The following is a 27,985-nucleotide window of genomic DNA, read 5'->3' as shown; positions in this document are numbered from 1 at the left end:
TGTGTGTATGTGTGTGTGCAGGTGCATGTGTGTATGTGTGTGTGCGCAAGTGTATGTGTGTGTTTGTGTGCAGGTGCGTGTGTGTGCATGCGCGGTCATGCTGTCATGACCGTGCTGTCATGCCAGGGCAGGCCACCCGCTCCTCTGGGCCACTCTCACTGACTGAAGCTCCCCGGTGAGACGACGGCAGCCTGTGAAGCCCGCGGAGTGTCTCTCCTTAGCCCTGGGATTAGTGTGCCCCACAGCCAGCATGTGAAACAATTACAAGCATGAGCCAACAACCCCTTCCCACCATCAAGAGTTAGAAATTACAATTTATTAAAAATATAAACCCGCCAGGTTTAATCCTAGCACTTGGGAGGCGAAGGCAGGTGGCTCCCTCAGTTCAAGGCCAGCCTGATCAACAGAGCAAGTTCCAGAACAGCCAGGCTACACAGAGAAACACTATGTCAAACCAGAAATAAAATACAAAATAAAAATCATTCCCAAGAATGGGAAATGGGGCCAAAGGCTGGCAAGATGGCTCAGCAAGTAAAGGCACTTGCTGAGCCTGGTGACCTGAGTGTGAACCCCAGAATCTGCATGGTAGGAGAGAGCCCACACTCAAGTGTGCATGCCCACACTCAAGTGTGCATGCTCACACTCATGTGGGACGAGGGTAGTGAACGGAGGGTAGAAGCCAGACTAACCTTAAATTTGTAACAAGCCTCCTGCCTTTACCTTCCAAGTGTTGCAGATTACAGTACGTGCCTGGGCACCTGGCCACTTTTTCTGGTGTCTGTGTGTCTATCTGTATGTGTGTGCAAGGATACGCATGTGGGGCCAGAGGACAACCGCAGGTGCCATTCCTTAGAAACTGTCTATCTTTTTGTGAGTGTTTCTTTCCTTTGAGACAGGGTTTTCTCACTGGCCTGAAATCTACCAAGTAGGTCAGGCCAGGCCAGGAATCCATCTGCCTGCCTCTCCAGCACTGTGGTTACAAAGCCTGTGTCATCATACACTATCCCCAGAATTTTGTTTTGTTTTGTTTTGTTTTTAGACAGTGTTCCTCTGAGTAGCCAGCTGTCCTAGAACTTACTCTGTAGACTGGGCTGGCCTTGAGCTCAGAGATCCACCTGCCTCTGCCTCCTGAGTACTGGGATTACAGTCGTGTGCCACCACACCCAGCAGCAAGCAGCATTTTTATGTGGTTTCTGAAGAATTGAACTCGGAGCCTCATACTTCCTACGCAATAATCTCTTTTCTAGCTGAGATGTCTCCTCTGCCACATGATTTCTATCTCTGTTAGCTACCCAGCCTGCAACTTCATCCCCAGCTTTTCTTTCTTGGTCCTGTGAGGCCAGAACCTCCCTTCAGACCCAGCATTCTAGGACCCAGCTCCTCCTCCCAAAGGCACTGGGCTGTGGGTTCTCTTCCCTTTGTAGAATCTGGACAGTGGTTTAGAGGCCCAGCTCACTGAATCCTCACCTGAAGGCACCAGGTGGAGGCTGGTGCTCCGTCTAGGGGTGTGTCCAGGGGGGGCGTGTCCATGGTCCTGGGTGCCCAGGATAAGGTAGGCTGGTGAAGCAGGCTGATGAGGCGAATCCAGCGGTCAAACAGAAAGGCCAGCTCATGGTCAGGGGCATCCAGTTCCAGGTAATAGTAGCGGCCAGTGATCAGCCTCAGCTTCAGGCGCCAGCTGGGCAGATCGTGGACATAGAGGTGGGCAAGGTCTAGCGGGATCATCCTGTAGGGGGGGGGAGTGGGAGACCCGGTAGCTAGTGCCATAGATAAGGACAGAGTGGAGTGAGCTGCGGTGGAGCTGGAGGAACATACCTGGTGAGGTTGAGATTTTTGCAGTCCCTGTCCTCGGGGGGCTGAGCAAGTAACAGAATGTCAGGCATCACTAGGCCAGGCAAGGAGGCCGCGACAGCCATAGTCAGCTTGTTGGTTCTGTGGTGCACGAACGCAGGAGCCCCATTATTGGTCACCTGGGGCAGCCAGTGAGCAGGGCTGGGACCAGTTCTTTCTCCAGCGTGTCTCCAGCATCCCTCACCTGAGTGCCTCCTTTCTTTCCAAACCCACTTCCTACCTACTGAAGCTGAAATTCCAAATCCTTACTCAACCCACTCTGCCCAGGGGGTCCCTCCCTCTTTCTGTGAGTGTCTCAGCCCTCCTCCCCCATTTCCCCGGGGCACAGGGAGCCAGGACCTGAACAAAGTTACTCTCGAACATGGGCAGCGGGCGAAGGGGCAGGTATTCGCCCTTCTGGAGGGTCTTCTGTAGCTCTCCAAGAATGGGGACCCACTTCTGAGGGTCCTCGGGAGGCTGAGCACGTCCAATGTTCAACAGCCGTTTCATGGTGGCTGTCAGAAAGGCGGGTAGGGGTGTATAGATTCAGGGATCCAGGGCCCAGGTGGAGCCCTGACCCCCACCCCAGCCCACCAGCCTTGGACCCTTGGGCTTCAAGGATGCCAGGAGCTCAGCAGTGACAGAAAGTGGAGTGTCCCCAGAGCTGAGAGACTCTGGTATGGCCATGGCCCTGCAGAGCGGTAGTCAGCTCTAGGCTGTGGGAAGAACTTTTGCTAGGGGCTTTGTGACCTCACTAGACACCAAGGAGCCGCTTCCTGGGAACTGTCCAGGGGCCTCATCCTTCTAGAATGTGGTGTGGACCCTGAGCGCTGGGGTAAGTGACTCAGAGCTCCACCAGAACACTTCCTCTCCCGGACCAAGACTGTGATGACACAAGACCCCCACCACACCTGGAGTCTGTGTTAGTGCCTATACAGGGACCATTAATCCAAAGACTTGGATTATAGGCCTAGCTCTGCCATTGCCCCTCCTCCCGACTCTCATCAAGAACCAGGCCCATGCTGAGCCTCAGTTTTCCAAAGGCTCCAGTGTATGTGTGTATGTGTGTGTGTGGTGTGCACAACTCTTGAGTCAACTCAACAATGAACTGTAAAGAAAAGACCAACATAGCTGGGCATGGCGACCACAGCTGTAATCCCAGCACTGAGGATATAGAAGCAGAAAAAGTTTAAGTTTGAAATCAGCCTAGACTATATAACAATAACCCATCTCAAAATTAGATAGATAGGTAGATAGGTAGGTAGATAGATAGATAGATAGATAGATAGACAGACAGACAGACAGATAGAACAAACCAAGGGCTTGGGGATATCGTTAATAGGTAAAGTGCTTGCCTGGCATGGACAAGGCCCTGGGTTCAATGTCAGTACCATAATTATATAAGGCCAACTACCTGTGGGACCATAATAGCAATAGGCTTGGCATGGTGGAACACTTTTTTTTTTTTTTTTTTTTTTTTTTTTTTTGAGACAGGGTTTCTCTGTGTAGCTTTGGCTATCCTGAACTTGCTTTGTAGACCAGGCTGGCCTTGAACTCACAAAGATCCTCCTGCCTTTGCCTCTCAAGTGTTAGGATTAAAGGTATGTGCCATGACGCCTGGCTGTGCACACATATTTAATCCCAGCACTCAGGAGGCAGAGCAAGCAAATTTCTATGAGGCCCAGAGCTCTATAGTAAAGACTCAAAAACAAAACAAAGAACCCTACAAAAAAATAACTCTTTCCATTCGAGCCTCAGGTTCCCTCTTTGGTAAAACAGGGCATCTCTTTTGGACCTGGGACAATTTTTTTCTTTCTTTCTTTTTTTTTTTTTTTTTCTTTTTCTTTATTTCTGAGACAAGGTTTCTCTGTGTAGCTCTAGCTGTTCTGGACTCACTTTGTAGACCAGGCTGGCCTTGAACTCACATAGATCTGCCTTCTTCTGTCTCCCAATTGCTTGATTAAAGCAATGCACCACTACTCCTGGCTTTGGGACAATTTTTTTTAAAGCTAAAACAAGAAGAAAGAGAAAGAAAAAAGGAAAGAAAGAAAGAAAGAAAGAAAGAAAGAAAGAAAGGAAGGAAGAAAGGAAGAAAGGAAGAAAGGAAGGAGAAAGAAAAGAGAGAAAGCCAGGTTCACTATGGCCCAGAACATGAGCTTAAGTGACCTTTTTTCTTGTTTTCTTCTGAGGCCTAGGTTGTGTGTGTAAAGTCTGTACAGTGGGGTGAGACAAAAGATGGTATTCTGTCATTCTAAAAATAGTGTTTATTATTGTTTTTAAATGTATCATGCAAAATACAGTCAGGGTAAAAACTCTGGAAAATACAAGCACAACAATAAAAGTCACCCGCACGTGCCAGCTCTTGTTTTCAACCCTGAGACAGCCACTGTCAACATTTTGATGTTTCCATTTTGAAAAAATAAAAACAAACCATACTTTGTATAGTAAGAGTGGTTCTACCATCTGCTGCTCCCGAGTCCCAGGGCCGCTCAACATCTAGAGCAGTCTTTTGCCAGGAGCTTCCCTTTTTACTAATTGGCAAGTTAGTATTCCATCACGTGGCTTTTTCTTCATCCACCTCTACCCCCATCCCTGCCAGAGGACAATTAGGCTGTTTCCCATTTGCCAGCACGAATGATCTAAAACAAACAACCTTGTACTTTGCAGCTCTGTACCATGCATGTGCTATTGGATATAAGGTGATGTTCTGGAACCTTCTGTTGAGGACTTTTGAAGTGCTAAGGTACCAGGTTAGACTCAGATCCCTCTGGCATACTCCTGCTAATCACCTCTAAGGAAATATGTATTTAAGTAACCCCCCTTCTCTGACACACACACACACACACACACACCAATAAAAAACAAAAAACTTCTCACATTTTGGTATAAAACCCCAGGCTTCCTTTTCCCCCCACCTCCTCCTCTTAACATAAAAAAATTAATTGTTTAATAAATAATGTAGGAAGATACTGTGGGTAGACTTCATAGAGACCCCAGAATCCAGGATCTCAGTTCCTGGTTTCTCAGGGTCTCAGATCCACCTGCCCCACCCACCCCAATTCTTTAAATAAATAAGTATAAATAAGCCACAGGTGACCCCCCTCACCCAGGTCTCCTGGAGGGACTGCATCTAGCTGGGTGGGGGGGGGGTTGTTTGGGGTGTGGCATGCCCCTGATCATCATGTCCCCTCCTCCAAGTACCAAAATAAATAAATAAATAAGATCTGGCTTTAAAGGACGATATCCTCGATGGTGGCTTTGAGTCACAGCCGAGTCTTTAACAACAGCAGGCCCCGCACAGCCCAGTCCAAGGTCAGGTGCAACCCTCCTAAGATGGCGTGAGCAGCCCGGATGCTTCCCCAGGCTGAGGCAGGAGGGCCCAGGGGGACCAAGGGTTGCTCTGGAGTTGCCTGGGGCAAGGCCAAACGAGACATCTGTTGAAGACAGAAACAAGGTTAGCAAAAGGCAAAGGTCTTGGGTTCAGAAAACTGAAGCTGGGTTGGTTGCCATGGTTCTTGTCTGTAATCCCAGCACTTGAGAGGCCAAAGGATCAGGCCTTCAAGACTACATAGGAAAGGCAGTTTGGGCTACTGGAAACCCTGTCTCATTAAACAACAACAACACAAAGGCCCCTTGTGGCTGTGGTGAAGGCATAATTAGTAAAATAATCACAGAATCAAGAGCACCTGAGTTCAGATCTCCAGGGCTCATGTAAAAAAGCTGGGAACAGTAATATGTGGGGGAAGTAAGGACAGGAAGGAAGATTCTCCCGGCTGGAATCCAGTCTTAACTGAATTGGTGATCTTCAAGTTCAGTGAGAAACCTTGTCTCAGAAAGCAGCCCAGAGGGCTGGAGAGATGGCTCAGAGGTTAAGAACACTGGTTGCTTCTTCCAGAGGTCCTGAGTTCAATTCCCAGCAACCACATGGTGGCTCACAACCATCTATAATGAGATCTGGTGCTCTCTTCTGGCCTGCAGGTGTACATGCAGGCATAACACTGTATATATAATAAATAAATAAATTATTAAAAATAAAAGAAAACTATCCTAAAAAAATGCAAAACAGTGTGCCCAGAGTGGTCAGGACTAGTCTCTTAGAGCTTGGTGTCTAGGGACCTAGGGTGTGGGGCTAGAAGCAAGAATTTGAGACCTAGGGTGTTTACAGTCAGGGGCCAAATTCTGAAATCTTTTGGAGTATTGGGTTGGGTCTGAGGTTTTGAAATTTGGGATCTTGATAATTTTTTAACCTCACAATATTGGAAATGAGACATAGGACTGGAGGGCTGGGGGGTTATTTTGAGACAAGATCTCATATAACCCAGATTGGCCTCAAATTCACCACTGGGTTGGCCTTGAACTCTTCACTTTTCTGTTACCACCTCCCAGATACTGGGAGCACAATCAGGTGCTACCATACCTAGCTTTACAAGACAGGGTTTTGCTAAGTAGCCATAGCTAGCCTGGGTTCACTAAGTAGGACTTAAACTGTGTCCTACCGCTGGGTCTCTTGAGTTGCTGAGACTACAGCAACTGCCAACCCTGTTCCTGAGTTCTGGCATTGTAGTTCTGCAACTTGAGTCAGGATACTGAATCTTAGGGGCTGGGTCCTTGAGATGTGAGGAGCCAGGGACTGGGATCTAGGGCTTCAGGTATTAGAGGTTTATAGTTTTTGGCATCTTTAATTCTAATAAGAAAATTAGATCCTGAGGACTCAGGCTAGGGGTCTTGGTTCTCAGGATCTTGGGATTCAGGGTCTAGACTTTCAGACAAGTGGTCAGGATTGGGGTCTCATAGTATCAGGGACTGGGATTTGGGGGACACAAGACCATACACTATGGTGGCTTGCAGCCTTGGGAGTCAGTTAAGAGTTGGTCTGAAGGATTCTGAGGTCTTGAGACCTCAAGGTCTCACAGTTAGGCAGAGGCAGAAGCAAATGCCAGAGGCCAGAGGGCAGAGGGTAGAGGGCAGAGGCAGAGGCAGGTGGATCTGAGTTTGAGGCCAGCCTAATCTACAGAACAAGTTCCAGGACATCCAGGGCTGTCTGGGGGTAAGGGGAGAATCAGAATCTCAGGCCACCATTCCTTGGAGTCAAAGGGATCAGAATGGAGGGAAACAGTCTTGGATTCAGAGCATACCAAGAGCTGTAGACGACGCAGTAGCCGATCCAGCCTGGCTTGCAGGGCACCCAGCTCTGGCTCCAAAGTCTTTAGGGAAGGACCACCTGCCCGGCGCAGCCATTGTACATGCCGGAGATAGGACATCAAATCTACCCGAAGCCTTGTCAGCACACCTGGAAGCTGGGAACCAAGAGCGGAAATCAGAATAGTTAGCACATCTCTCCCTCAGCCATCAGGCTTTCCACACTCCCTGCCAGCCAGCTCTCACCTGCAAAGATCCCAGTGTCCCAGCGCTCATGGCCAAGGTAGGGAGCGAGTCCAGATTGTGGTCTCCATCAGCTGGGAATTTGTCTCTCTGGTGAGAAAGAAGCTGTGAGAAAGACCCCAAGCTCTCCCCCTCTTCGGGTGCCCAAGAGAAGTGACTGTCATCCTCTACACTCTGTCCCTCCAGTCTCCTACCATCTGTGCAGCTAGTTGCCGAGTGTCTGCCAGAAGGGATCGGGTCAGGAGGACAGCACTGTCCAGATCTGCACGAGGGTCTGGAGAGACTCGAGGGGAGCCAGATGGTGGCCCAGGGGCAACGGCTCTATCTGGCCAGAGGCTCAGCACCACCAAGACCAGGCGACAAACACCTGGGGACAGGAGGAGGGAGAAATCAGGCCAAACTCTGGGTTTGAGGGAGTAGGACTGGGGTCTGGATTTCTGAGTCTGAGGAAGAAGGGCTAGAGACTAGAACCTGGGTCTGAGTGGGTAGGCTGGGGTCCAGAATTTTGGTTTTGGAGGAGGAGGGCTGAGGTCTGGACTTCATGATCTGGAGGAGGAGGGAAGGAACCTGGACTCTGGATCTGAGGGAGGGAAGGCTGGGGCCCAGGATCCTGGGTCTAAAGGAGGAGGGCTAAGGGCTTGACTCTAAGGTCTGCAAGGAGGAGGCCTGAAGCCCGTACTCCAGGTCCTGAGGGAGGAGTGCTGAGGTTTAGACTCCTGAGTCTGAGGGAGGAGGGCTGGAGCCTGAACGCCTGGTTCTGAGGGAGGAGGACCTGGAGGTCTTGAGTCTCAGGGTGGGGCGCCCCAGGGTAGGTCGCAGAGCCCGAGCCCGAGCCCGAGCCCGGGCGGGCTTCCCTCTCCCTCCCTGGCTCTGGCTGCCCCGCCCGTCGGAGCAGACGCGGCCCGGGGCGGGTAGACGGGCCGGGCGTCTCCCGTCCGCCCCCGGACGCCGGAATCTGGGCCCCGGGGCGGGGCATGAGGGGGGAGGCACAGGCCAGAACCTGCCCCCCTCCCCTGCCCCGGGAGCCCGAGCTGGCCTGGGAACAGGGGTAAGAACCAGCGAATGTAGCTGACACCCGAACACACCGACTCCTCCTCAGGGAGGCTCCCAGACCCATTCCCATATGCCCACAAAGGTGGCTGCAGAAGGCTGGGCCGCTGGGTTGGGAAGGTCCCTGGGCGCACCTGGCCTGAGAGCCGCTCAGGAACGCCTGCCACTGGAGACAGGCAGCGCTGCGGGCTCAGACAGGGGCTAGGGACAGCTCCTTTGCCGGCTACCCATCCCCCAGCTGCCCCGCCCACCTCTGAGACGGCCAGCCAATCAGAGCCCCCAGGGCCGCCAAACTCCTGCATCACACCCCCAGCCCGCCCCCTGGTCCCCTCTAACTGTGGCCAGTCCTTCGCAGCCCCTCCTCGACGGTCTGTTGGTGCACCGGTCCCCTTGCTCGTGCGCATCTGTCTGGCTCTTTAAGCCCTCTGTTCGCACCCATCTTTCCTGTCTCCCCTGCCTGGTCCCCATTCTCTGGGGCTGGCTGTCATCATCTGGGATTCTCTGTCTCTGTTTCGCTCCCTGAACCTCGCTGTTGGAGTTCGTGGTTGTCTCTGTTCCTAGCTTCCCACGACTCCCTGGGATACCCGGGCTCTTCAGGAACACCTCCCAGCATCTCTCCCTGTGTCACTGTCTGGCTGTCCCTTGCCTCCTTTACTTGCTTTTTAATCTCTCTCTCTCTCTCTCTCTGCCCATCTCTTCTCTCAAATTCCCACTTTTCTGACTGTTCTTTCTCAGTCTGCCTCCCCAGGACTCCTCTGTTCTGTCCTGTGTCCCTGCTCTGCTTTCCACCCTCCCAACCCCCTCAATCCTTTCCCCCCTCCCTGTCCCCTCACCCCATGAACTGGAACCAACTTACAGTTCATGTCCCCACAGGCCAGGGGTTCCCCAGGGCAGGGGGCAGGGAGTCGGGGGGGCCTTTAACCCTTCCCTGTCCGCTGCCGGGGGAGCCCAGGAGGTCAGCTGGGCCTCGGCCTGGGGAGGGGAGGTATGTGAGTGTGAGCAGCAAGGGCCAGGCAGTGAGGGAGTGTGTACGCCTGGGGGGTTATATAGGGGGCCGGGGCGGGCGGGCGGGGGGCAGGCAGCAGGGGAGGGCGGCCTGACACATCCTGACTCACCCTCCCTCCTGCCTTTTCCATTCAGACGAGCCGGCTGCCTAGCAGGGCTCACACCGCCTTGCTCGGAGGAGGGCACGGAAGGAAAAATTGGAAAAGTTGAAAAGTGAAGGGGGGGGTGGTCTGAGAGGGGCCGGTGAGGTCATTGGCGTCCCCTCCCTCCACCTCCACGGGCTGGGAGAGACACACAAGGCTGAGGAGCTCCACTGAGCCTGGCTATGGGTGGGGGTCTGCATGGAGCAGGACTAGCCCTGAGAGATGGGGAGGCAAGGCAGTGGCCTGGAAAGATGGAGGCAAGAGGAGAATCTGAATGACAGAGAGGGATGAGAACACTGGGACAGAGATGGAGCCTCTAGAACAGAGGATGACTGACAGATACACAGAGATGGGGACTGTAGGCTCTATATGGATACCCAGTCTCTAAGATGCAGGGCCAGGCAGGGAAACTGAGGAGCTGAGGGTGTGGCTCATTGGCAGAGTGCTTGCCTAGCAGGCACAAAGCCACAGGTTTTCTCCCCAGCGCTGGGTGTGGTGGCACACACCTGCACTCTCAGTGCTTGGGAAGTGAAATCAGGAGATTCAGGAGATCAGAGTCATCCTTAGCTATATAGTGATGCCAGCCTGGGCTACTTGAAACACCATTTTAAAAAAAGAACCAGAGAGGGGAAAAAAAAAAGACATGGACATTGGAAAGAAGATACAGGATGCAGAAGAATTACAATGCAGAGTGACCAAAGATGGGGTCACTTGAGAGACAGGGGTTAGATAAGATGAGGACCAAAAGAGAGAGAAGGCGGCTCTCCACAGGGGTCTCTGGCTGTATTCCTCCTTTATCTGTAAATGGGGCTAAGAAGACTATGTCATAGGGCTATGGAGATAGCCCAGTGGCTAAGAGTGCTTGCTGCACACATGAGGATCTGAGTTAAATCCCCAGCACCTATATAAATAAAAGCTGAGCACGAGTAACTGCAGCACTGTGGGCAGAGGCTTGCTGTCTTCCAGCCTAGCTCCAGGAGACCCCTTTCTCAGGGGCATAGAGCAGAATAGCCAATGTCACCCTCTGATCTCTTTGCACTTGCACACAGGTACAAATATGCACCCACACATACATACACTCCCATACACACACACACACCTTCCTACCCCTAATGCACAAACTACTGCTAGAGACCCACTGCTGCTCTCATAGTCACGGTTTACCCGCTATACAGACACACAGGCAGCCACTGGGAGAGATGGCAAAAGGGGGTGGGTGGGCACTAGAAACTAGACAGCCACATCCTGAGAAGAGGACATAATAGCCTATCCAGGTAAGAGCCTAACACACCAGTGCAGAACAGCAGCAATGCCCACACACCACGTTCAATGGATGACTATCTCTGGCTCAGAATTCATAACCCCTCAAGGGATGGGGACATCAAAATCAACTCACATACATCTCAAGAAGCCTCCTCCTCAGGAAGGAAATGGGAGAGCTTTGAATAAAGGACAGTGACATGAACTTCAAAAAAAAATCTCTTTGTAGACCACCTATGCCTGTCCTTTGGAACTAATGCATTGCCTGGAGATGAGTGTGTGTGTGTGTGTGTGTGTGTGTGTGTGTGTGTGTGTGTGTGTACTGGCTCTGGACTGACTGGCAGCCAGAGGTTTCCCCTCCCCACCTTCCACCACTAGGGGAGAAGAACTGCTCAGATCCCCTAGGAGGTGAGGTCACAGGGCCCCCATGGTGGGACATGACCTCATCGGCTCAGGTAAGAGCTCTTTCTCTCCCTTTCTTGGTCTGTCACACCACCCCTTCCAGGGGCCCTCCTCAGCCCCTGCTCCTGCTGGGACCTGGGCTTCTGACCACTGGGTCTCCGCCCCTCAAGGGGCCTGTTTCCGGCTGAGTCAGCGTGGGGGGCCCAAGGCTGCGTCAGTGAGGGGAGAGCTGACGTAGCCCCCCTCCACCGTGGGGGCTAGCCAAGGTGACTCAGGCCACCAGCCTGGGGAATGGACTGGCCTGAGGGGATTGGGGACTGGGCTTCTAGCCAGGCCTGGACCAATACCAGGACTGCAAATGCCAGCCCCTTCCCCACTGAGATTCAAGAACTCATACCATCTTCCCACCTCCCTCTCTCCCTCTGTTCCTCAAACCCAGCTACAGACCTCAGTCCTCTTCCCTCAGGCCCGGGTCTCAGGTACCCAACCCTCTTCCATCATAACCAAAGTACAGATCCTATCTCTCTTCTTTCAGAACAAGGGCTCAAGATCCCAACTCTCCTCCCTCAGACCCAGGGTACTAAACCCTCATTTTTATGTAAGTAGAAGAAAATTTTGATGTCCTACAATTAGGGGACCTTTGTGTTTGAGGAAGTTTTTGAGTCTGGGTCATGGGCTGGTTGCTAGTTCATAGTCCTGCCTCACTCTTCACCCTGGGGGTTGTGGGGAAAAGACTCATCTTCCCCAGGGTGACCACAAAAAGACTTAAGAGTGGACTTTGGGAACTCCTGCCTTGGTCTTTCCTGGGTGAGGGTTGGAAGACCAGCTCTATGGAAGTGAGACAGATGGGTTGGGAGACTTTGGGAATCCCCCTAAAATGACGAAAGACAGCAGAGATAAACAAATATAAACAGGACCTCACAGTGATAAGAAGACAGATGCAAAAGCTAGTAGGGAGACCAGCTTGACTACTCAAGATCTCCGAGTGTTTAGAGGCATCTGAGGAGGTGTCCCTAGGATGTGGGGGTCTAGCCAGGGGGCCTTGATGGTGTGCTGGCCCCTGGATGAGCTGTTGCTGGCTGGGTGTGATGTCAGCACATCCCAGGCTGTGTGTGTCCGTCTGTCTGTCCCTGGGGGGTCCTGTCTGGCCTCTCGGGGGGTGATGAGGCAGGTCAGCCACAGAGGCAGCCCAAACCTGTCATTAGCGGTGAGGGCTTTGACGGTGCCCCCCCCAATCCCAAGCCGCGGTCCAGCGCCAGGCAGCCCCACCCCCACCCCCTCCTTGATCCCTGAGGAATCCAGGGAATTGGGAAGTGGGTCCAGATGGTGTTGACACAGGAAACGGTCAGCAGCTGCCCAGCCTCAGCCCCACAACCCCTCTGACCCCCACCCCCATACCCCCTGCTGAGCCCCCTCAGACCTGTGTCATCTCTGACGGAGTCAGCCCAGGGCCCACTCAGCACCCTCTTGGATGTTTACTGAGGACCCAGGGATGAAAGGGAGTCGTCAGCCTTGTAGAATTCTTGGGAAACAGGGTCTGAACTCAGACCCCTCCCTCCCACAGAACAGACAATCCAGGCCTCAGCCCTTTTCTCTCAGATCTGAAGTTCAAGCCCTAGGCTTCCTCAGAATCAGGGGTCCAGACCCCAACACTCTTCTATCAGACCTAGGGAGCCCTCCTTCTTCAGATCCTAGAGTCTAGAATCTAGTCTCCTCCCCTACTTAGACTCAGGGTTCATACCCAAACCTTAAGAGCCCAGGACCCAGCTCTCCAGACTCAAGACCCAGGGGTCCTTTTCCCAACTCTCCTCCCTCAGATCAAGACCAGGCCATAGTCCTCCTCTCCTACTTAGAAGCAGGGGTCCAGACTACAGCCCTGCTTCTTTTACACCCAGCTCTCCTGCTTCTCTAGGCTCAAGGGTCACAGTTTGCAGATTCAAGAATTCCCCTCTCCAGACCACTTCGCTCCCTGGATCCAATCTCCCAGCCCTCCATGCCCCAGGCATCCCATGAGTGCAGGGCCAATTCTCTAGGAACTTGAGAGTTCCCGTCTCATATTCAAGTGGATAGATATTGGGCCCAGGTGAACTAGGAACCATAGTGACATGGGCTCTGCTGATGCTTTCTGGAAGTCTGGTCCCTCAGCAATCTTGGGTAGAGCAAACACAAAGGGAAACAACTTGAGGTGCTCTAGTTTGTGTTCCCTCATTTACCGATGGGGAAACTGAGTCTCCTTGGGGATCTGAAACTCTTGGCAGAAGTCACCATCACAGCCATTAACAGTGACTGCATCTCAGGCTCTGCAGGGCCAGGCAAGGTCAGTCCCACCCTGTTATGTGTTCCCTAAAGCAGAGGCCCGGTGGAGCCTGAGATGAGACTCCCTAGGCTACCCCACCAGGCCCCACTGTCCTTTCCTCTTCCTGATTTGGTTGCTGAGGAAACCTTCTCTAACAATGGGGCTCAGTGAGTCCTCAGTGTCCCTAGGGCCCCCTTTCCTGGTAAAAGGACAGATACCCTACCAAATGAGGATTTCTAAACCTGGGTCTCTTGAGGCTGCTTCTCTTTGGATGTTGGGTTAGGAAAGAAAGGGATTCTGCAGCTCAACGATCTCCCCAGTCCCAGATCCATACCCTGTCAGGTCCCAGATGGATAAGGAGAGACATCTCCTGCCTCAGGCTTTGTCTTGGTTTCTCTTTCCCTCTTCCCTTGCTGAGAAGGCTCTAAATCTGAACTCTCCCAATGCCCACACATCTCTTCTCCTAAGTAAGGAGCTACTTCCTAGACAGAAATGTTGGAGCCGGGGCACCCCTCCTTGTGAACTTTTTGCTGAGGGGATTCCCTGGCAACAGAACTAAGAATTCTGGGGCTGAGGCTTTTGGGGCGGGGCCCAGTTGTTGCTAGGGTGATGTCCTTCAAGGTTTCTCTCCATAGAGGCCCCAGAGGTCTGGGGAGGTAACATGGTGGGGTGTGGGATCTTAGCTTTGGGCCTCCTCCTGCTGATGCAAGGCTCAGTAGGTGAGGGTACTGATAAGGACACCAGGGGACTGTGGACAGGGCCATCTTGGCTGACACACAATCTCCCAACATCACCCCTTTTCTCCCACAGATGCGAATGGAATCCAGGGATTTTTCTATCCATGGAGTAAGCAAGAGCCATCCCAAATTAAGACTGCAGAGTCTGAGGGAGAAGGGCTTGGGGGTGGACCCCTGGGTCTGAGGAAGGAGGGCTAGGAATTAAACCTCTGGGTCTCAAGGAGGGCTAAAGCTTGGACTCTTGGTCTGAGGGAGGAGAGCTGGAGATTGGTCCCTGGGTCTGGAGGAAGAGCTAAGGCCTAGGCCTCTCAGATCTGAAGAAAGAGGTCAGGGGACTCAACCTTAGGTATGGAGAGGCGGGGCTAAGGCCTGGACCCCCTGGACCTGAGGCAGAAGGTGCGGAAACTCAACCTCTGGGTCTGAGGGAGGAGACGGAGAGCCTGGAAACTTTGACTTTAGAGGAGGAGGGTTGGAGCTTTGATCCCAGGGGTCTGAAGGAGGGTTGGGGCCTAGAACCTTGGGTCTGAGGTTTGAGGAGGATGAGCTGGGGCCATGAGGGAGATAGGCTGTGGAATGGACCCTCTGAAGGAAGAGGGCTGGTGTCTGGGTGTCCAGGTTTGAGGGAGGAGGAGTGGAAGCTAACCCCTAGGCCTGAGGGAAGAGGGCCCCGGTGTAAGGCCCTGTGTCTGAGAGAGATGGCCTGGGTCTGGACTCGGGTCCGATAAAGAATAGTGCCCAATACACAGCACCCAAGCCCCTCAATCTGGCCTAGGCACTCATGTCTGGAGCCTTCAGGGCCAGTTCTGTTACTTAGAGCCTACTTTGGTGGCCTTAGGTTGTGAGGGAGATGTGTGGGACCGAGAGAGCTGTGGGGGTCAGGCAGCAATTGAGAACCCCAACCTGTGCCTGCGCTTACGATGCTGCTACCGGGATGGTGTGTGCTACCATCAGCGGCCAGATGGTGAGTGATCTGGCCCAAAACTGGATGTTTCAGAGGGTGAGGGGCCCAACTGCTGGATCCCTGGACCTTCCTCCTGCCCTTTTTCTAGAAAACATGCGCAGGAAGCACATGTGGACACTGGGCTGGACCTGTGGCAGCCTGCTCTTCCTGATTGCTGGTATCTGCCTCTTCTGGTGAGTGTGGTGTGGGAGGTCAGCAGGTATGGTTTTCCACAGAAGGTGCAGGTGGTTCAGGCTGAATATATGCTCTCTCCACCAGGTGGGCCAAGCGCCGAGACATGCTGCACCTACCAAAATTTCTACAGGGGAAATACAGCCTGTCTGGAACAGTCTCCCTACTGTCTAAGGACCGACCATCAGGCAGCAAGAAGTCATCTGGGGGTGCCGGGACTGTGACCGAGGGAGCAGAAGCCTCAGGAGGAGGAGGCACTGAGGCAGAAGCTACGGAAGCCGGGGAGGAAACAGAGGGAGGCGATGATGATTAGGGGCAACCCTGGAGGACCCCTTAATACACATATGGCATATAAACGTGTGTCTTTTTTGAGATCCGTGGGGGAGCAGGTGGCTTTGTGGGAGCCTTGCACAATGTGCATGTACACTCGGAGGAAGAGCGGGGGTAAGGACTGAATGGGAGCACTGGGTTGTTATGATTTGGAGCCGTGAGCTCAGTGTAGAGGGGTCTATTATGAGTGGGGTCTGGGGATAAGTCATGTGGGTCTGAATTGTGGAAGGAACTGGCGGGAGTTCTGGGCGTGGGAGCTTGTGGGGAGCCACAATGAAGTGAGCTTCAAATGGGGGGAGGTATTAGGAACACATATTGGACACACATCACAGGGGAAGTCCTGCTGCTTCAGGGAGTGTCGGTGACTGATGGGCCCCTGCTCTCACATATCTCTTGCCCCTTAGCACTAATGCCTGACTAGGTATAGAAGAGTGTGGCCATCGCCCAGCTAGGACTTCAGCTCCCAGAATCCCTGGTGGCCAAGCCTTTTTTTGGAAGCGTGTTGTATTCACACAGATTCAACCTGCCCAATTAGCTCTCCCTTCTAGTCTTGCTGGCATCCTGTATCCATGCCACGCTCTGTAAGGACCTCCCCGCACAGTAAACATCTTGCAAACTCAGTGTGACCCTGTATCTGCTCTTCTTGGAAGATCCAAACTACCCTAGCGAAGTCTAGGATGGGTAGATGGGTCTGCACTCACGATCCTTCTTTTTACCTTCCAGGTGCCCCTAGTGAAAGGCCAGTGAAGAGCTGGAATCCTCTACCCCCAGGGCACCAAGAACAAAGGTGGCTTGGCCTGGCATTTTCCTGCATCATCACTCCCCTTTGCCAGTTTGGGCCTTTAACCAGACAGGCAAGCAGTGCTCCAAAACTGAAACATTTATCCAAGTGAGGGGACAGTTGGGTATCCTGGGGCTAAGTGATGAACAGGGCAGCGGCACATCTCGTCAAGTTGAGGATGAGGGTGTCTGTGGGAAGAAAAGGTAGGGTTAGTGGCTACTTAGGATTGTTCCTCTTCTGTCCTTTCATTTCATCCTGTCCCATGAAAAGCCAGGGAGCCCCTTCCTCACTGAGGAAGCTCACTGGACTTCCTCACACTCAAGCTCTCCTGGACCTCCCTCTGCTTGCTGCAGAGCCCCTAGGGTGTGTGGGCACAAATTCATGTGCTTCTAACTCCCCAGAATCCACTGACAATAGGTGCATTTGTGACAGAGAAGGCATAGAGACAGAGGCAAAGAGACAGACCTGGGAAGTCACAAAGATAGGGAGATAAACAGAGATGGAGAAAACAGGCAAGGATAAAGGGAGAAACAGCTGGGGGTATCCCAACACCTGGAAAAGAGGATTTTTTTTAAAAAGATTTATTTATTATTTATACACTATTCTGCCTGCGTGTGAGCCAGAAGAGAGCACCAGATCTCATTAGAGATGGTCATGAGCCACCAGTGGTTGCTGGGAATTGAACTCTTGATCGTTGGAAGAACAGCCAGTGCTCTTAACCTCTGAGCCATCTCTCCAGCCCCGGCAAAGAGGATCTTCAAGGCCAGTCTGGAATGTATAGTTTGAGCCCAGCCAGGGCTACAGAGTGTGATATCCTGTTTCAAAAAAAATCAAACCATGGGCTTGGAGAGATAGCTCAACAGGTAAAGTTGCCAGCTTACAGAGCCTGAAAACCCAAGTTTATGGGGAGAGGGGAGAGCCCACTCTCACTGGTTACCCTCTGACATCTATACACACCCCAGAGCACACACACCCACAATAAATGTGATTAAAAGCAAAATGAAATAAAATGAAAACCAAACCAAAAAGAACCAAGCCAGACATAACCTAGCTTGTTACATGCTTGTAACTCCAGCATTTAAAACGCAGGAGAGTACCACATACTAAAGTCTAGCCTAGTATATATAAGACACTCCAGGCCAGCTTATGTTATATAATGAGACCATGTTAGGTGAAAGGAGGAGGAGAAAAAGATTTACCCATGTGTGGATTTTGGTCCCAACGTAATTTGTCATTACTATAGCGTACCTATGTGTCAAAGTTCAAGTTTTTTGAAGCCCACTGAAATGTATGCTTCGGAGTAGTATTAAGGATCTTCAAGAGCCATTTCCACTACAGATGGTTATTTTGGCATATGTCAAATGTTGTAATCCAGCATTTGTTCATGTTTCACATATAAATAGTTGTCAGTCTTTAAATACTGTCTGTAGTTTTCTTTTTAATATTTTTTCTTTTATGTGTATAAATGTTTTGCCTCCTTGTATATCTGTGCACCGCATGTGTGCCTGGTGCCTTTAGATGCCAGAAGAGGGCATTGGATCTCTTGGAGTTATAGACACTTACTTGTGAGCTGACATATGGGTTCTAGGAATGGAATTCAGGTCCTCTGCAAGAGCAGTTGGTCCTCTCACCTCTGAACCATCTCTCCAGCCCGTTTTGCTGTTTTGAAACAGAGTCTCACTTTGCGGCCCTGGCTGGAACACACTACATACATTAGGCTGGTTTTGAACTTGCTGTGATCCATCTGAGTTCTGGTATTATAGGGGTTAGATAACCAACAATATCTACTTTTTGTTTTGTTTCGTTTTGAGGCAGGGTTTCTTTGTGTAGCCCTGGCTGTCCTGGAATTCTCTTTGTAGACCAGGCTGGCCTCGAACTCACAGAGACCCTCCTGCCTCTGCCTCCTGAGTGGTCAGATTAAAGGCATGAACTACCACACCTGGCCTAACAATGTCTACTAATATATTTTTTTTTATTTTATCTTATTTCCTGTACATTGGTATGAAGACTAAGAATCCCTGGAACTAGGATTGTCTGGAACTGTCTACAACTGAGTTGTAGACAGTTGTGAGCTGCCATGTAGGTCCTGGGAATTGAACCTGGGTGCTTTGGCAGAGCAGACAGTGCTCTTAACCACTGAGCCATCTCTCCAGCCCCAACAATGTCTGCTTTTATGTGGTGCTGGGAATTGAACCCAGGGCTTCAGGCATGCTAGAGAAGCTCTCTACAACTAAGCCACACACTGTCCCAGTTGTTCATTCTTAAATCAGTTTCCTCACTCGAACCATAGAACATAGACTCCAGTTCTTAGTACTCACAAAGCACAGAATAGAATTAGTATTACTACGGGTGCTCAGAAGAGACTTAAGACTGTCTCAGGCCAGTGAGTTGGCTCAGTGGGTAAAAGCGCTTGCCATGTAATCCTGACAACCTATGTTCCCTGGTGGAAGGACAGAACCCATTCAGGAAAGTTGTCTTCTGACCTTAACAGATGCACCATGGGACTCACTGGCAGGCATGCCCATGCGCGTGCACATACACACAGACACACATAAGGTTTTTAGGATTTAATTCTTTTACAAAAATGCCACCTAGGAAACGAATTCAATCATTCCCATCCATCCACAAACCCATCCATTTATTCATATATCGACCTACCTGCCCAAACTATCTCCTGGTTATGGAGAATGTCTGTCTGTCTATGGTCTGAGAGAGAAAAATGCACATAAATTGTGGAAGAAAGGGTTACTAAAAAGCAGAGGTTCCACAAATCAGCAAGTGGCCTGGGTTTAATGAGAGGGCAACAGAGAACCCTAGCAGGTCTTTGAGTAGTGGCAGAAAAGAGAAGTGCGTTTAAGAAGGAGAATACAGAGGTAAAGCAAGATGGCTCATTCAGTCAAAGGTGCTCGCCACCAAGCCTGATGACCTGAGTTCCAGCCTGGGGCCCACATGGTAGAAAGAGAATAGATGCCACAAAAGTCCACACACACCCACACCCACATATACACAAGTAAATGTAATTAAAAAATAAAATTTGGGGGCTTAGAGAGATGCATAGTTAAGAGTACTTTTTCTGCTCTTTCGGAGGGCCCAAGTTCAGTTCCCAACACCCATGCAAGGGTTCAAAAAACTGCTGTAACTCCAGCTACTGGGAATCTGACACCCTTCTTCCTACAGCCTCTGCCAACAGCTGACACACACGGCATTCTCTCTCTCTCTCTCTCTCTCTCTCTCTCTCTCTCTCTCACACACACACACACACACACACACACACACACACACAAAGGGACAGGTATGGTGGCACATGCCTTTAATCCCAGCACTCAGGAGGCAGTCTGGCAGATCTCTGTGAGTTCAACAACAGCCTGGTGTGTGTCCCAAGTTTCAAGCCAGCCCGAGCTACACAGTGAGACCTTGTCTCAAACAACAGAGAAAGGGGAAAAAAAAAAACAAGGGTGGTTTCCCTCCCTCTGTGCCCACTGGTTCTTCGCCTCTGACTTATTAGGACTACCGGTGTGTACAAATGGAGCTCTTCCGATTTCACATTGGGTCGCCCGGGCAAGAGTGGCACCTACTTTCGGGGTTTCTTGTACAGTAACAGTAATGATCTCAGAGAACTGGGTACAGAGAGAGGATGCGATGAGGCCCGTTGCACGTGGAGCAAAGGAAGGAGGGTGTGCCGGGACGCCTAGCCTTGTCCCACCCATCTTTCAGTGTTTCTGCTATCTCTGACTCACTCCACCCCGGTCTCCCCTTTCCGCGACGTGCCTGTCTCCCCACCATCTCTCACTCTTCCCAGGTGTCCTCACCTGAGGCTCACTCGCTGCCCGCGCCCGCCGTTCCGGGCCCCGCCTCAAGCGTGGCGAGCTGCAGACGCACGCGGCGGGAGCCGGAGGCGGCCGGCTGGGGCGCGCGGGCCGCTCTGTGCGCAGCGCGGAGACCCGGTGTCCCCCGGGGACTGGCGGTGGCGGGCGCCGACCAGCGGCGGGACAGCTTGCGTGCGAGGCGGGCGATCGCCGAGGGCCGCAGGCCATAGTCGCGCTCGAGCTCCTGGCGCGAGATCTCGATGTTGCCGGTGTACCAGAGGATCCAGCCCAGCAAACTCAAGAAGACCAGCAGCGCCCCCGAATAGATGAGCAGGTCCCCGAAGTCGCGGCCGCGCACCTGCAGCTGCGCGAACACGCCGGTCAGCAGCGCCGCCATGCCCGCCACGTCCAAGGCTACCGCCAGCAGCAGCGCCATGCGGCAGCGGCCCAGGCCGGCCGATGGAGCAGGAGCGGGCGCGGGCGCGGGCGCGGCGCCGGCCGAGGACGCCTGCGAGCCGCACACCGGTGCCGCCGCCGCCATGGCCCTCGGTGGCCCGCCGCCGCCTGCTCCCCGAGAGCGTCCGGGGTGCGGCTGCCCGGGGCGGGGTTAGGGCGCAGCGCCAGGTGTGCCCAGTTCTTGCATGGTCACCTGAGCTGGACTGGAGCTCACAGCCTAGATCTGGTGCCCGCGTGAGGCTCTGTGAGGCTCTGTGAGGCTCTAGAGATCTGGAAGGGAGCAGTAGCGCATGACCCTCTCCATTAAGGAGAGCCAGGTGACTATGGCCAAACTTGAGGATGGCATAATAGTTAGCTTGATGTTGTTTCTATTTAGTGCCCGCCTCTCGAGGCCTACCCAAATGGATCAGAAACAATACTGGACAGGCTGGGGATGTTCATTTGGTAGAGTGTTTGCTTATCATGGGCGAGGCCTTGATTCCATGTCCTCTGCACAAAACAAAAACATTCTCTGGGGCACAGCTAGAGCTGGACTGGAGTGAAGCACGCTTTTGGTCTCAGCACTCAGGAGGCAGGGGGTTCAAGGCCAGCCTGGTCTACAAAGTTAGTTCCAGGACAGCCAGGGCTGTCTGAGAAAACTGTCTCAAAACAAACAACAAAACCCAAAATACTAAACTTTACCCCACCATGGTTTTTTTTGGTTGATAGATGCTTCTAGAAAAAGATCTTTCTCTTCTGTGGAAGCTGATCCCCGAAAAAGGCTTTGACTTCAAGAGAATTTAGAGGGTATGGCCAGGGCACTCTGGAGATGGGAGGTGGCATGGGAAAGGGTTGGGGCAACCCATGTGGAAGGCTTAAAGGGAACCAACAGCTGTTCCAGGAAAGCCCAGATCTTCCACGCATCTGCCCATAGACAAATTCATGCTCCCCTGCGATGGGAAACTTCAAGACGGCTCTGTTAAGGTTTCAGAGTTGAAGAAAGCTCAGGATGACGGAGGATGTAGCCATACACACATACACACAGAGACACACAGATTAACTGCAGTGGGATAAGGGACTGTATGACCAAAATACATTATATAACATGAAAATGTCATATCAACCCACTTTATGCCTAATTAACAAATGCTAATAGTTTATAAAGCTGGTCTACAGAGCGAGTTCCAGGACAGCCAGGACTAGACAGGGAAACCCTATCTTGAAAACACTGTCCCTTTCTTTTATTAAGAAAGACTGTAGCCAGATGGAAGGGGAGGAAGACCTCCCCTATCAGTGGACTTAGAGAGGGGCATGGGAGGAGATGAGGGAGGGAGGATAGGATTGGGAAGGAATGAGGGGGAAGGGGGCTACAACAGGGATACAAAGTGAATAAAATGTAATTAATGTAAAAAATAAAAATAAAATAAAAAAAAAGAATGTGGCTGGGTGTGGTGGCACATGCCTGTCTGTAATCATAGCACTCTGGAAGGCAGAGGCAGGCTTATGTCTATGAGTTTGAGGCCAGCCTGGTCTACAAAGTGAGTCGGGACAGTCAGATATTGAAGAGGACAGATATGGAGTAATTCTGCATAGACCGAACCAGGAATGAGAGAAGATGGAGCCGTGCAATTTTAGAGCAGTCTGAAAATGGTCCATTGGTTAGTGGGGGAAGATAGTTGAGTGATTACAAAAAATAATGGAACCATCCAAAGACTCCATGCCATAGCAAAGCTTAAAATAGTTCATGCATCCATTTAAAGAACAAGTCTTGAGGACAGGAGTGATGGCTCAGTGGTTAAGAGCACTTGCTGTTCTTGCAGAGGACCTGGGTTTGGTTCCCAGCTCCCTTGTGGCACCTCACAACTGCCTGTAACTCTAGTTCCAGGAGATCAGTTTATTATTCCACAGGTGAACACAGAACCCCTGTACATCATAATGAAAAGTAAATAAATTTGGGCTGGAGAGGTGTCTCAGTGGTTAAGAGTACTGGCTGCTCTTCCAGAGGACCCAGGTTCAATGCCCAGTACCCACTGGCAGCTCACAACTGTCTGAAACTTTAGTTCCAGGGGACCCAACACCCTCACAGACATATATTCAGGCAAAACACCAACGCATAGAAAATAAGAATAACTAAACAAAAATAAGTGTTTAAGCCTGGGGTAATGATGCAGCTCTGGAATCGCCAGTATTTGCATCCACAAAGCTAAGGCGGGAGGATCCGAGTTCGAAATCAACTAGACACGGGAGCAGTACCCTTTTTCCAAAATGTTTATTTAGTGCCCGCTGTGTGCCCAATGCTAACTGAACAGATCAGAGTGATGCGGCTGAGAGTAGGTCTCGGGGCCTCTGCTTTTGGAAACACTCGAAAAGCCAGTCACGGAGCTCCGAAAACTTCCCAAGCGCCCACGGTGTCTCATCGTTCTACCGCGAGAACTCGCCTCCTGATCGCCAAACGAAGTTTCCGAAGGTTCCCGAACGGCATGCGACACCACAATCAAAACGACTCGGAGGCGGAAACCAAGAACGGGAAGAAGCTGGGTGGCCGACTTCAGGAGGGCCCAGGGAGGAAGCGGAAATGCGTTGCCATTTTAAAGGCGACGTCCCGCCTCTAGCGTCTCCTTTTCCGTCTCCGGCCGCCATAGAGTGAGGAGGTGAGTGCGAGTCCTGTGTCCGTCCCGCGTGGCCGCCATCACGCGCCCGCCGCCTCCACCTCCCAGCCTATTTTTTTCTCCTTGTGCCCAAGCGCCATTTGTAGCCCTCGTCTCCGCCGCAGGAAGTGGAGCCTTAGTTTTCCTGCCCCCACCTCTCCGTCGTGTCCGCTTTAGTTCGGCCTGCCTCCTTTCGTCACTCATTCCGGCCTGGCAGAACTCTTGCTCGTTGTCTTCTGTCGGTGCTCCCATTTACTTAGGCGCCTAGCCATGGCTTGCTTCTCTGCTTGACATCTTTTCACCCTTTCTGTGCAGCCGTCGACATGTCCGCCCATTTGCAATGGATGGTCGTTCGGAACTGCTCCAGTTTCCTGATCAAGCGGAACAAGCAGACATACAGCACCGTAAGTGGGGCCCGTGGGTGGGGCACTCTGGCTCCTGAGTTCTGGGACATTCGCAAATCGTGCCGTAATTTGCCATCTTCTGCCACCTCCCCAGGAGCCCAATAATCTGAAGGCCCGCAACTCCTTCCGCTACAATGGGTTGATTCATCGCAAGACTGTGGGAGTGGAGCCCGCGGCCGATGGCAAAGGGGTCGTGGTGGTCATGAAACGCAGATCCGGTGAGCCTTTGCAAACAGGCCTCCTTACTAGGGCCCAGAGCATCCCTGGTGTCAAGGGTTAGCCAGGGAAGCTTCTGCCCTTCTGTGCTGCCAGCCATGTAAGATGATTATTTAAAGTTAGAAGTAGAGAAACTTAGGGATGCTTCGCTGAAGGCACTCTATGTAGAATTATGTCTCTTTTCGGACTAAATTGCTTTTCCTTTTAAAGACTGTTTCTCTGTATAGATCACTTGTTCTGGAGCTCAGATACCCACCTGCCTCTACCTACTGATTGCTGTGATTAAAGGGTTGTGCTGCTATAGCTGGGATTTTAAAATAGAGGAATGGGTTTTTCACAGGCTTTGGTTGAGACTGACCTATGGTGGTCACCCAGTGAGTGGGCTGAATGGGTAGGTGGAAAGACAGTTGGAAAAGGGTGAGAAAGCTCTTGGTGGGTGAGGCTGTGTGTTCCCATCTGGCAGATGCTCTGAAGGCCCCACACAGGTGAACTGATTCCTAGGCTCCTCTTACTAGGTCAGCGAAAACCTGCCACTTCTTATGTGAGAACCACCATCAACAAGAATGCTCGGGCTACTCTCAGTAGCATCAGGCACATGATCCGAAAGAACAAGTACCGCCCTGATCTGAGAATGGTGAGTAAGGGGTGGATCCTTAGAGCTGGAGGGCAGCAGGTGAAGGAGGACACTTCACCTGAGGCACTGGATACAGGCCTGGCTATTTGACGCTGCTTAGCTGGGGCTAGACTGGAGAATCCTTTGATTCCCCAGCCTTAGGCAGCCTCTCTGTATGCCTAGGTAGCAGGCAGCAGTAAGTTGCAGGGTCTTTGAGTTGGTGAGCTAAGTTCCCTATCCTTTCCTCAGGCTGCCATCCGCAGGGCCAGTGCTATCCTGCGAAGCCAGAAGCCTGTGGTGGTGAAGAGGAAACGGACCCGCCCCACCAAGAGCTCCTGAGCACACCCCCAAAACAATAAAGAGTCCACTGACTTTTTCAACCATCTCCATTGATTGGGCCTCCTTTTTTGTAGCTCTTTGGTGGTGGTGATAGGTGGGGAGTGGAGCATAGGGTGATAGTTCACCTCAGTCTAAATGTTTTCTTTGTAAGTATCTAAAAACACTGTCTTGAGCCTGGAAGGAAGCAGGCTGAAAAGGTGTTTATGGAGCCATCTGGGTACCAAAGGAGTGACGCAGGGCAGTGAAGAGGGTTGTAGAGGACTTTTCTTTCCCTTAGAGGGAGGGTAAATGTTTATAGGCTTCTTACCAGCTGACAGTGTCAGAAATCCTGAGCCCCTCTGCCTAAGCTTGAGAATCTTAACCAGCCCTCAGTCCTCTGATGACCTAGACTCCTTGTTCTTGAGTTGACGTGCCTCTTTTCAGAATAAAGTGTGTTAATACAAAGAGTGAGGCAAGTGGTTTTTTGTTTTGTTTTGTTTTTTCTTTTATTTGACCTGTGAAACTGACAATCCTATATATTCCATTTTGGCTGAGTGTCAGCTGGGGCTTCCTGCTGCTGCAATATTAAGAGTGTTGTTGATCCTGGGAAATGTCAACAAAATAGTTTTTACCAAATCTCATTTATACTTGTAATCTCAGCGTTCTTACGCTGAGGCAGGAATATTTAAGGCTAGTCTACATAGCATCTCTCAGGATACCCAGGACCCCGTCTTAAAAATAACTGTGTGAGGCCGGTATATAGGCATGCTGAGTGTGAGGAAAGTATACAGTATGCTGATGTACTGAGTGGCCATTTGTCACCCTATTAGCTCCACTATATATGTGGAGAACTTGAGGCTCACATGGAAAAACTACCCATACCATTGTTGCTGAAATTTCGTCCCTGCTCAGGCCTAAGGACTGCCTGAGCTGAAGCTGGCCTTCTGGGACTGATACTGTCCACCCCAGTCCTACTTAAACTGTTTTCAACCCAGATTTTAGGGGATCCTGTTGGAACTCTTGGCACTCTTTATCTCCCTCACCACTATTAAAGAGCCTGCCTCAGTTCAGGGTTCTTTTCTCAGTGCCAAGACACACGAGGCCAGCAGGGCCACCCAAATGACTTATTCACAGGAAGTCTTAAGTTTGTGGCTTTTCAAGACAGTTTTTCTGTATCTATATTCCTTCTTAAAACAGTCCAATTGAACCTGGAGGTGCTTGGAAGGCAGCAACCCCCAATTTACTGTCTGCCAACCTTGGTGCTAGGGGTCCAGTACAGTTGTGTGGCAACACCTTGCTTTGTGTCCATGAATTCATATGCATGCCACAGCCACATGCCACAGTGAAGGTTAAGGGGACAATTTAGTGGTTCAACCAATTTTTTGTTTTTTGAGACAGGGTTTCTCTGTATAACAAGAGCCCTGGCTGTCCTGGATTAGCTTTCTTTGTAGACCAGGTTGGCCTCTAACTCCAAGTGCTGGGATTAAAGATACCAACACTCCCTGCTGTTTTTTTTTTTTTTTTTTTTTTTTTTTAAGGCAGGGTTTCTCTGTTCCTGGCTGTCCTGGAACTAGCTCTAGAGCTGGGATTAAAAGCATATACCACCACTGCTGAGCTTAATTTTTTATCTATTGTAATGACTCAGGTTCTGTCTACGTAGTCCAGACTGTCCTGGAACTCACTCTAGACCAGGCTGATCTCAAACTTAAGAGCTCCTCCTATGCCCTGGCATTCACTGCATGCCACCATATCCAGCTGTGATTGATGTTTAAATGTGTGTGCTGCTCCTTTCCTTGATGGCATGGACAAAGGCTGTCTCTGCTTCAGTGTTGGGAATACAGTTTGCACTATCACACAAAATTCAGTCTTTCATAATACACAGCTCCCTGTAGGTTAATCACATGACATATCTACCTGTTTCCTTACATGGCTGAGCAGGGCTCAGCTGTAAGTCTTCAGGTATGGAGGTGGGATTTTTGTGCAGCTAGAACTAGTAGGAGGCTCGCCTGCACTTGTTTTTTGATCTGTAGTTTATTTTTCAAGAGAGGGTTTCTCTGTGTAGGCCTGGGTGTCCTGGACTCAATTTGTAGACCAGGCTGGTCTTGAACTCAGTGATCCACTTGCCTCTGCCTCCCCGAGTGCTGAGATTACAGGCATCCGCCACTGCACCCGGCTTGATTTGTAGTTTATTAGCTCAACAATTGCCTCCACACTTAAATGATGAGAATGCTCATGAGCACTTGGAGGAATAGCTTAGTAAGGTCCATTCTCAGGAAGTATTGGGCTTCTCGCAGCTGTAACACCAGTTCCAGGGAAAAACATTGTTATTGGGCTCTATGGGCACTTTTGTTCCCATACACAGCCATACAGATACACAAATGTATATACATGAAATGAAGCCACTATGTTACTTTTGCACTTCATCCAGGATCTACTAGTTATTGGTGTGTTAGGAGGTGCTCGGCAAATATTTGCCACTGAATTGAGCACTCCTTCCAGTTTTTGTTATATACATACCACAACCAGTGGAATCACACAGGAAACAACACAATTCTCAGCATCTGGGGATAACAACTTACCAGGGTTGATTAGCCCACACCTTGGAGTTGTAGAGTTGGGAGCCAGTAGGTAGAAAGCACCTACACAAGGTAGTCTTCTTCCCCAGAAGGCAAATTGATAATTGATACGGTGCTTATGCTCAGATTCATTTGCCAGCAAGAGATTCCAAGGACTCAGTTATCTCCAGCAGGTTAAGGACTAGAGCATTTTTTTTTTTTTTTTTTGCATGAACAGTGTCTGAGTGACCCAGGTCAGCTGAGCTAACCTGTACTGTACACCCTACCCATGGTCCTTGTCCTAACACTGAGCCCATGTTACAGAGATCCAAATGTAGAGGTAAAATTGTCAGGGTTTTTTGTTGTTTTTCAGACTAGTATTAGCTCAGCATACTTAGCAACTTTCAGTTTTCTGTGCTCCCAACTGTCCTATAGAAGATAAAATAGCTGGACCCGGTGGCACAGGCCTTTAATCCCAGCACTCAGGGAGGCAGGTCACTGTGAGTTCAAGGCCAGCCTGGTCTACTAGGTGAGGTCAGGAGAGCCAAGGCTACAAAGAGAAACCCTGTCTCGAAAAACTTAAAAAAGGGGGGAATATATACTACATAGGCATGGTGGTACATGCCTATAATCTCAGAATTC

General features: G+C 51.0%; 5 protein-coding genes across 5 annotated transcripts in view; 2 read left to right on the top strand and 3 right to left on the bottom strand.

The window, feature by feature from the left end:
- Garin5b (golgi associated RAB2 interactor family member 5B) overlaps positions 1–2,340 on the bottom strand; it is a 6,168-nt gene extending 3,828 nt beyond the window's left edge. The window contains 3 exon segments of the mRNA XM_055595615.1: positions 1,468–1,726; positions 1,816–1,970; positions 2,191–2,340. Coding sequence (XP_055451590.1) covers positions 1,468–1,726; positions 1,816–1,970; positions 2,191–2,340 — 564 coding nt within the window.
- Positions 2,341–4,080: 1,740 nt separating this feature from the next.
- Il11 (interleukin 11) lies at positions 4,081–9,264 on the bottom strand. The gene is made up of 5 exons (XM_055595663.1): positions 9,119–9,264; positions 7,407–7,579; positions 7,216–7,302; positions 6,966–7,127; positions 4,081–5,264 (listed from the first exon to the last, which is right to left on the bottom strand). The coding sequence occupies exons 1-5, from the start codon at positions 9,123–9,125 to the stop codon at positions 5,094–5,096; spliced, it is 600 nt and encodes a 199-aa protein (XP_055451638.1). The 5' UTR covers positions 9,126–9,264; the 3' UTR covers positions 4,081–5,093.
- Positions 9,265–14,029: 4,765 nt separating this feature from the next.
- On the top strand, positions 14,030–15,550 carry Tmem190 (transmembrane protein 190). Its single transcript, XM_055595556.1, has 5 exons — positions 14,030–14,087; positions 14,179–14,214; positions 14,941–15,066; positions 15,155–15,239; positions 15,325–15,550. Exons 1-5 carry the CDS (start codon positions 14,030–14,032, stop codon positions 15,548–15,550), a joined length of 531 nt encoding a protein of 176 aa, XP_055451531.1.
- Positions 15,551–16,432: 882 nt separating this feature from the next.
- Positions 16,433–20,898, bottom strand: Tmem238 (transmembrane protein 238). Its single transcript, XM_055595636.1, has 2 exons — positions 20,158–20,898; positions 16,433–16,536 (listed from the first exon to the last, which is right to left on the bottom strand). The coding sequence occupies exon 1, from the start codon at positions 20,693–20,695 to the stop codon at positions 20,165–20,167; it is 531 nt and encodes a 176-aa protein (XP_055451611.1). The 5' UTR covers positions 20,696–20,898; the 3' UTR covers positions 16,433–16,536; positions 20,158–20,164.
- A 2,243-nt stretch (positions 20,899–23,141) lies between these two features.
- On the top strand, positions 23,142–24,855 carry Rpl28 (ribosomal protein L28). The gene is made up of 5 exons (XM_055595637.1): positions 23,142–23,240; positions 23,553–23,641; positions 23,736–23,859; positions 24,373–24,491; positions 24,720–24,855. The coding sequence occupies exons 2-5, from the start codon at positions 23,561–23,563 to the stop codon at positions 24,807–24,809; spliced, it is 414 nt and encodes a 137-aa protein (XP_055451612.1). The 5' UTR covers positions 23,142–23,240; positions 23,553–23,560; the 3' UTR covers positions 24,810–24,855.
- The last annotated feature ends 3,130 nt before the right edge of the window (positions 24,856–27,985 follow it).

The sequence above is a fragment of the Psammomys obesus genome, unplaced genomic scaffold, assembly GCF_907164565.1.
Source record: "Psammomys obesus unplaced genomic scaffold, mPsaObe1.curated_primary_1811, whole genome shotgun sequence".
NCBI lineage: Eukaryota > Metazoa > Chordata > Mammalia > Rodentia > Muridae > Psammomys > Psammomys obesus.
Note: the sequence above shows the minus strand (reverse complement) of the source record. Positions and strands in the feature narration are given on the sequence as shown.

Bases quoted from the DNA above. Each gene is read 5' to 3' on its own strand.
- Rpl28 (XM_055595637.1), top strand. From the start codon at position 23,561: ATGTCCGCCCATTTGCAATGGATGGTCGTTCGGAACTGCTCCAGTTTC. The intron at 23,642-23,735 runs GTAAGTGGGGCC...CCACCTCCCCAG, and splicing joins ACAAGCAGACATACAGCACC to GAGCCCAATAATCTGAAGGC. The intron at 23,860-24,372 runs GTGAGCCTTTGC...TCCTCTTACTAG, and splicing joins GGTCATGAAACGCAGATCCG to GTCAGCGAAAACCTGCCACT.
- Tmem190 (XM_055595556.1), top strand. From the start codon at position 14,030: ATGGTGGGGTGTGGGATCTTAGCTTTGGGCCTCCTCCTGCTGATGCAA. The intron at 14,088-14,178 runs GTGAGGGTACTG...TTTCTCCCACAG, and splicing joins GCTGATGCAAGGCTCAGTAG to ATGCGAATGGAATCCAGGGA. The intron at 15,067-15,154 runs GTGAGTGATCTG...CCCTTTTTCTAG, and splicing joins CTACCATCAGCGGCCAGATG to AAAACATGCGCAGGAAGCAC.
- Il11 (XM_055595663.1), bottom strand. The intron at 7,303-7,406 runs GTAGGAGACTGG...CTTTCTCACCAG, and splicing joins GGCAACTAGCTGCACAGATG to AGAGACAAATTCCCAGCTGA. The intron at 5,265-6,965 runs GTATGCTCTGAA...TGTCTTCAACAG, and splicing joins TGCGTCGTCTACAGCTCTTG to ATGTCTCGTTTGGCCTTGCC.
- Tmem238 (XM_055595636.1), bottom strand. From the start codon at position 20,695: ATGGCGGCGGCGGCACCGGTGTGCGGCTCGCAGGCGTCCTCGGCCGGC.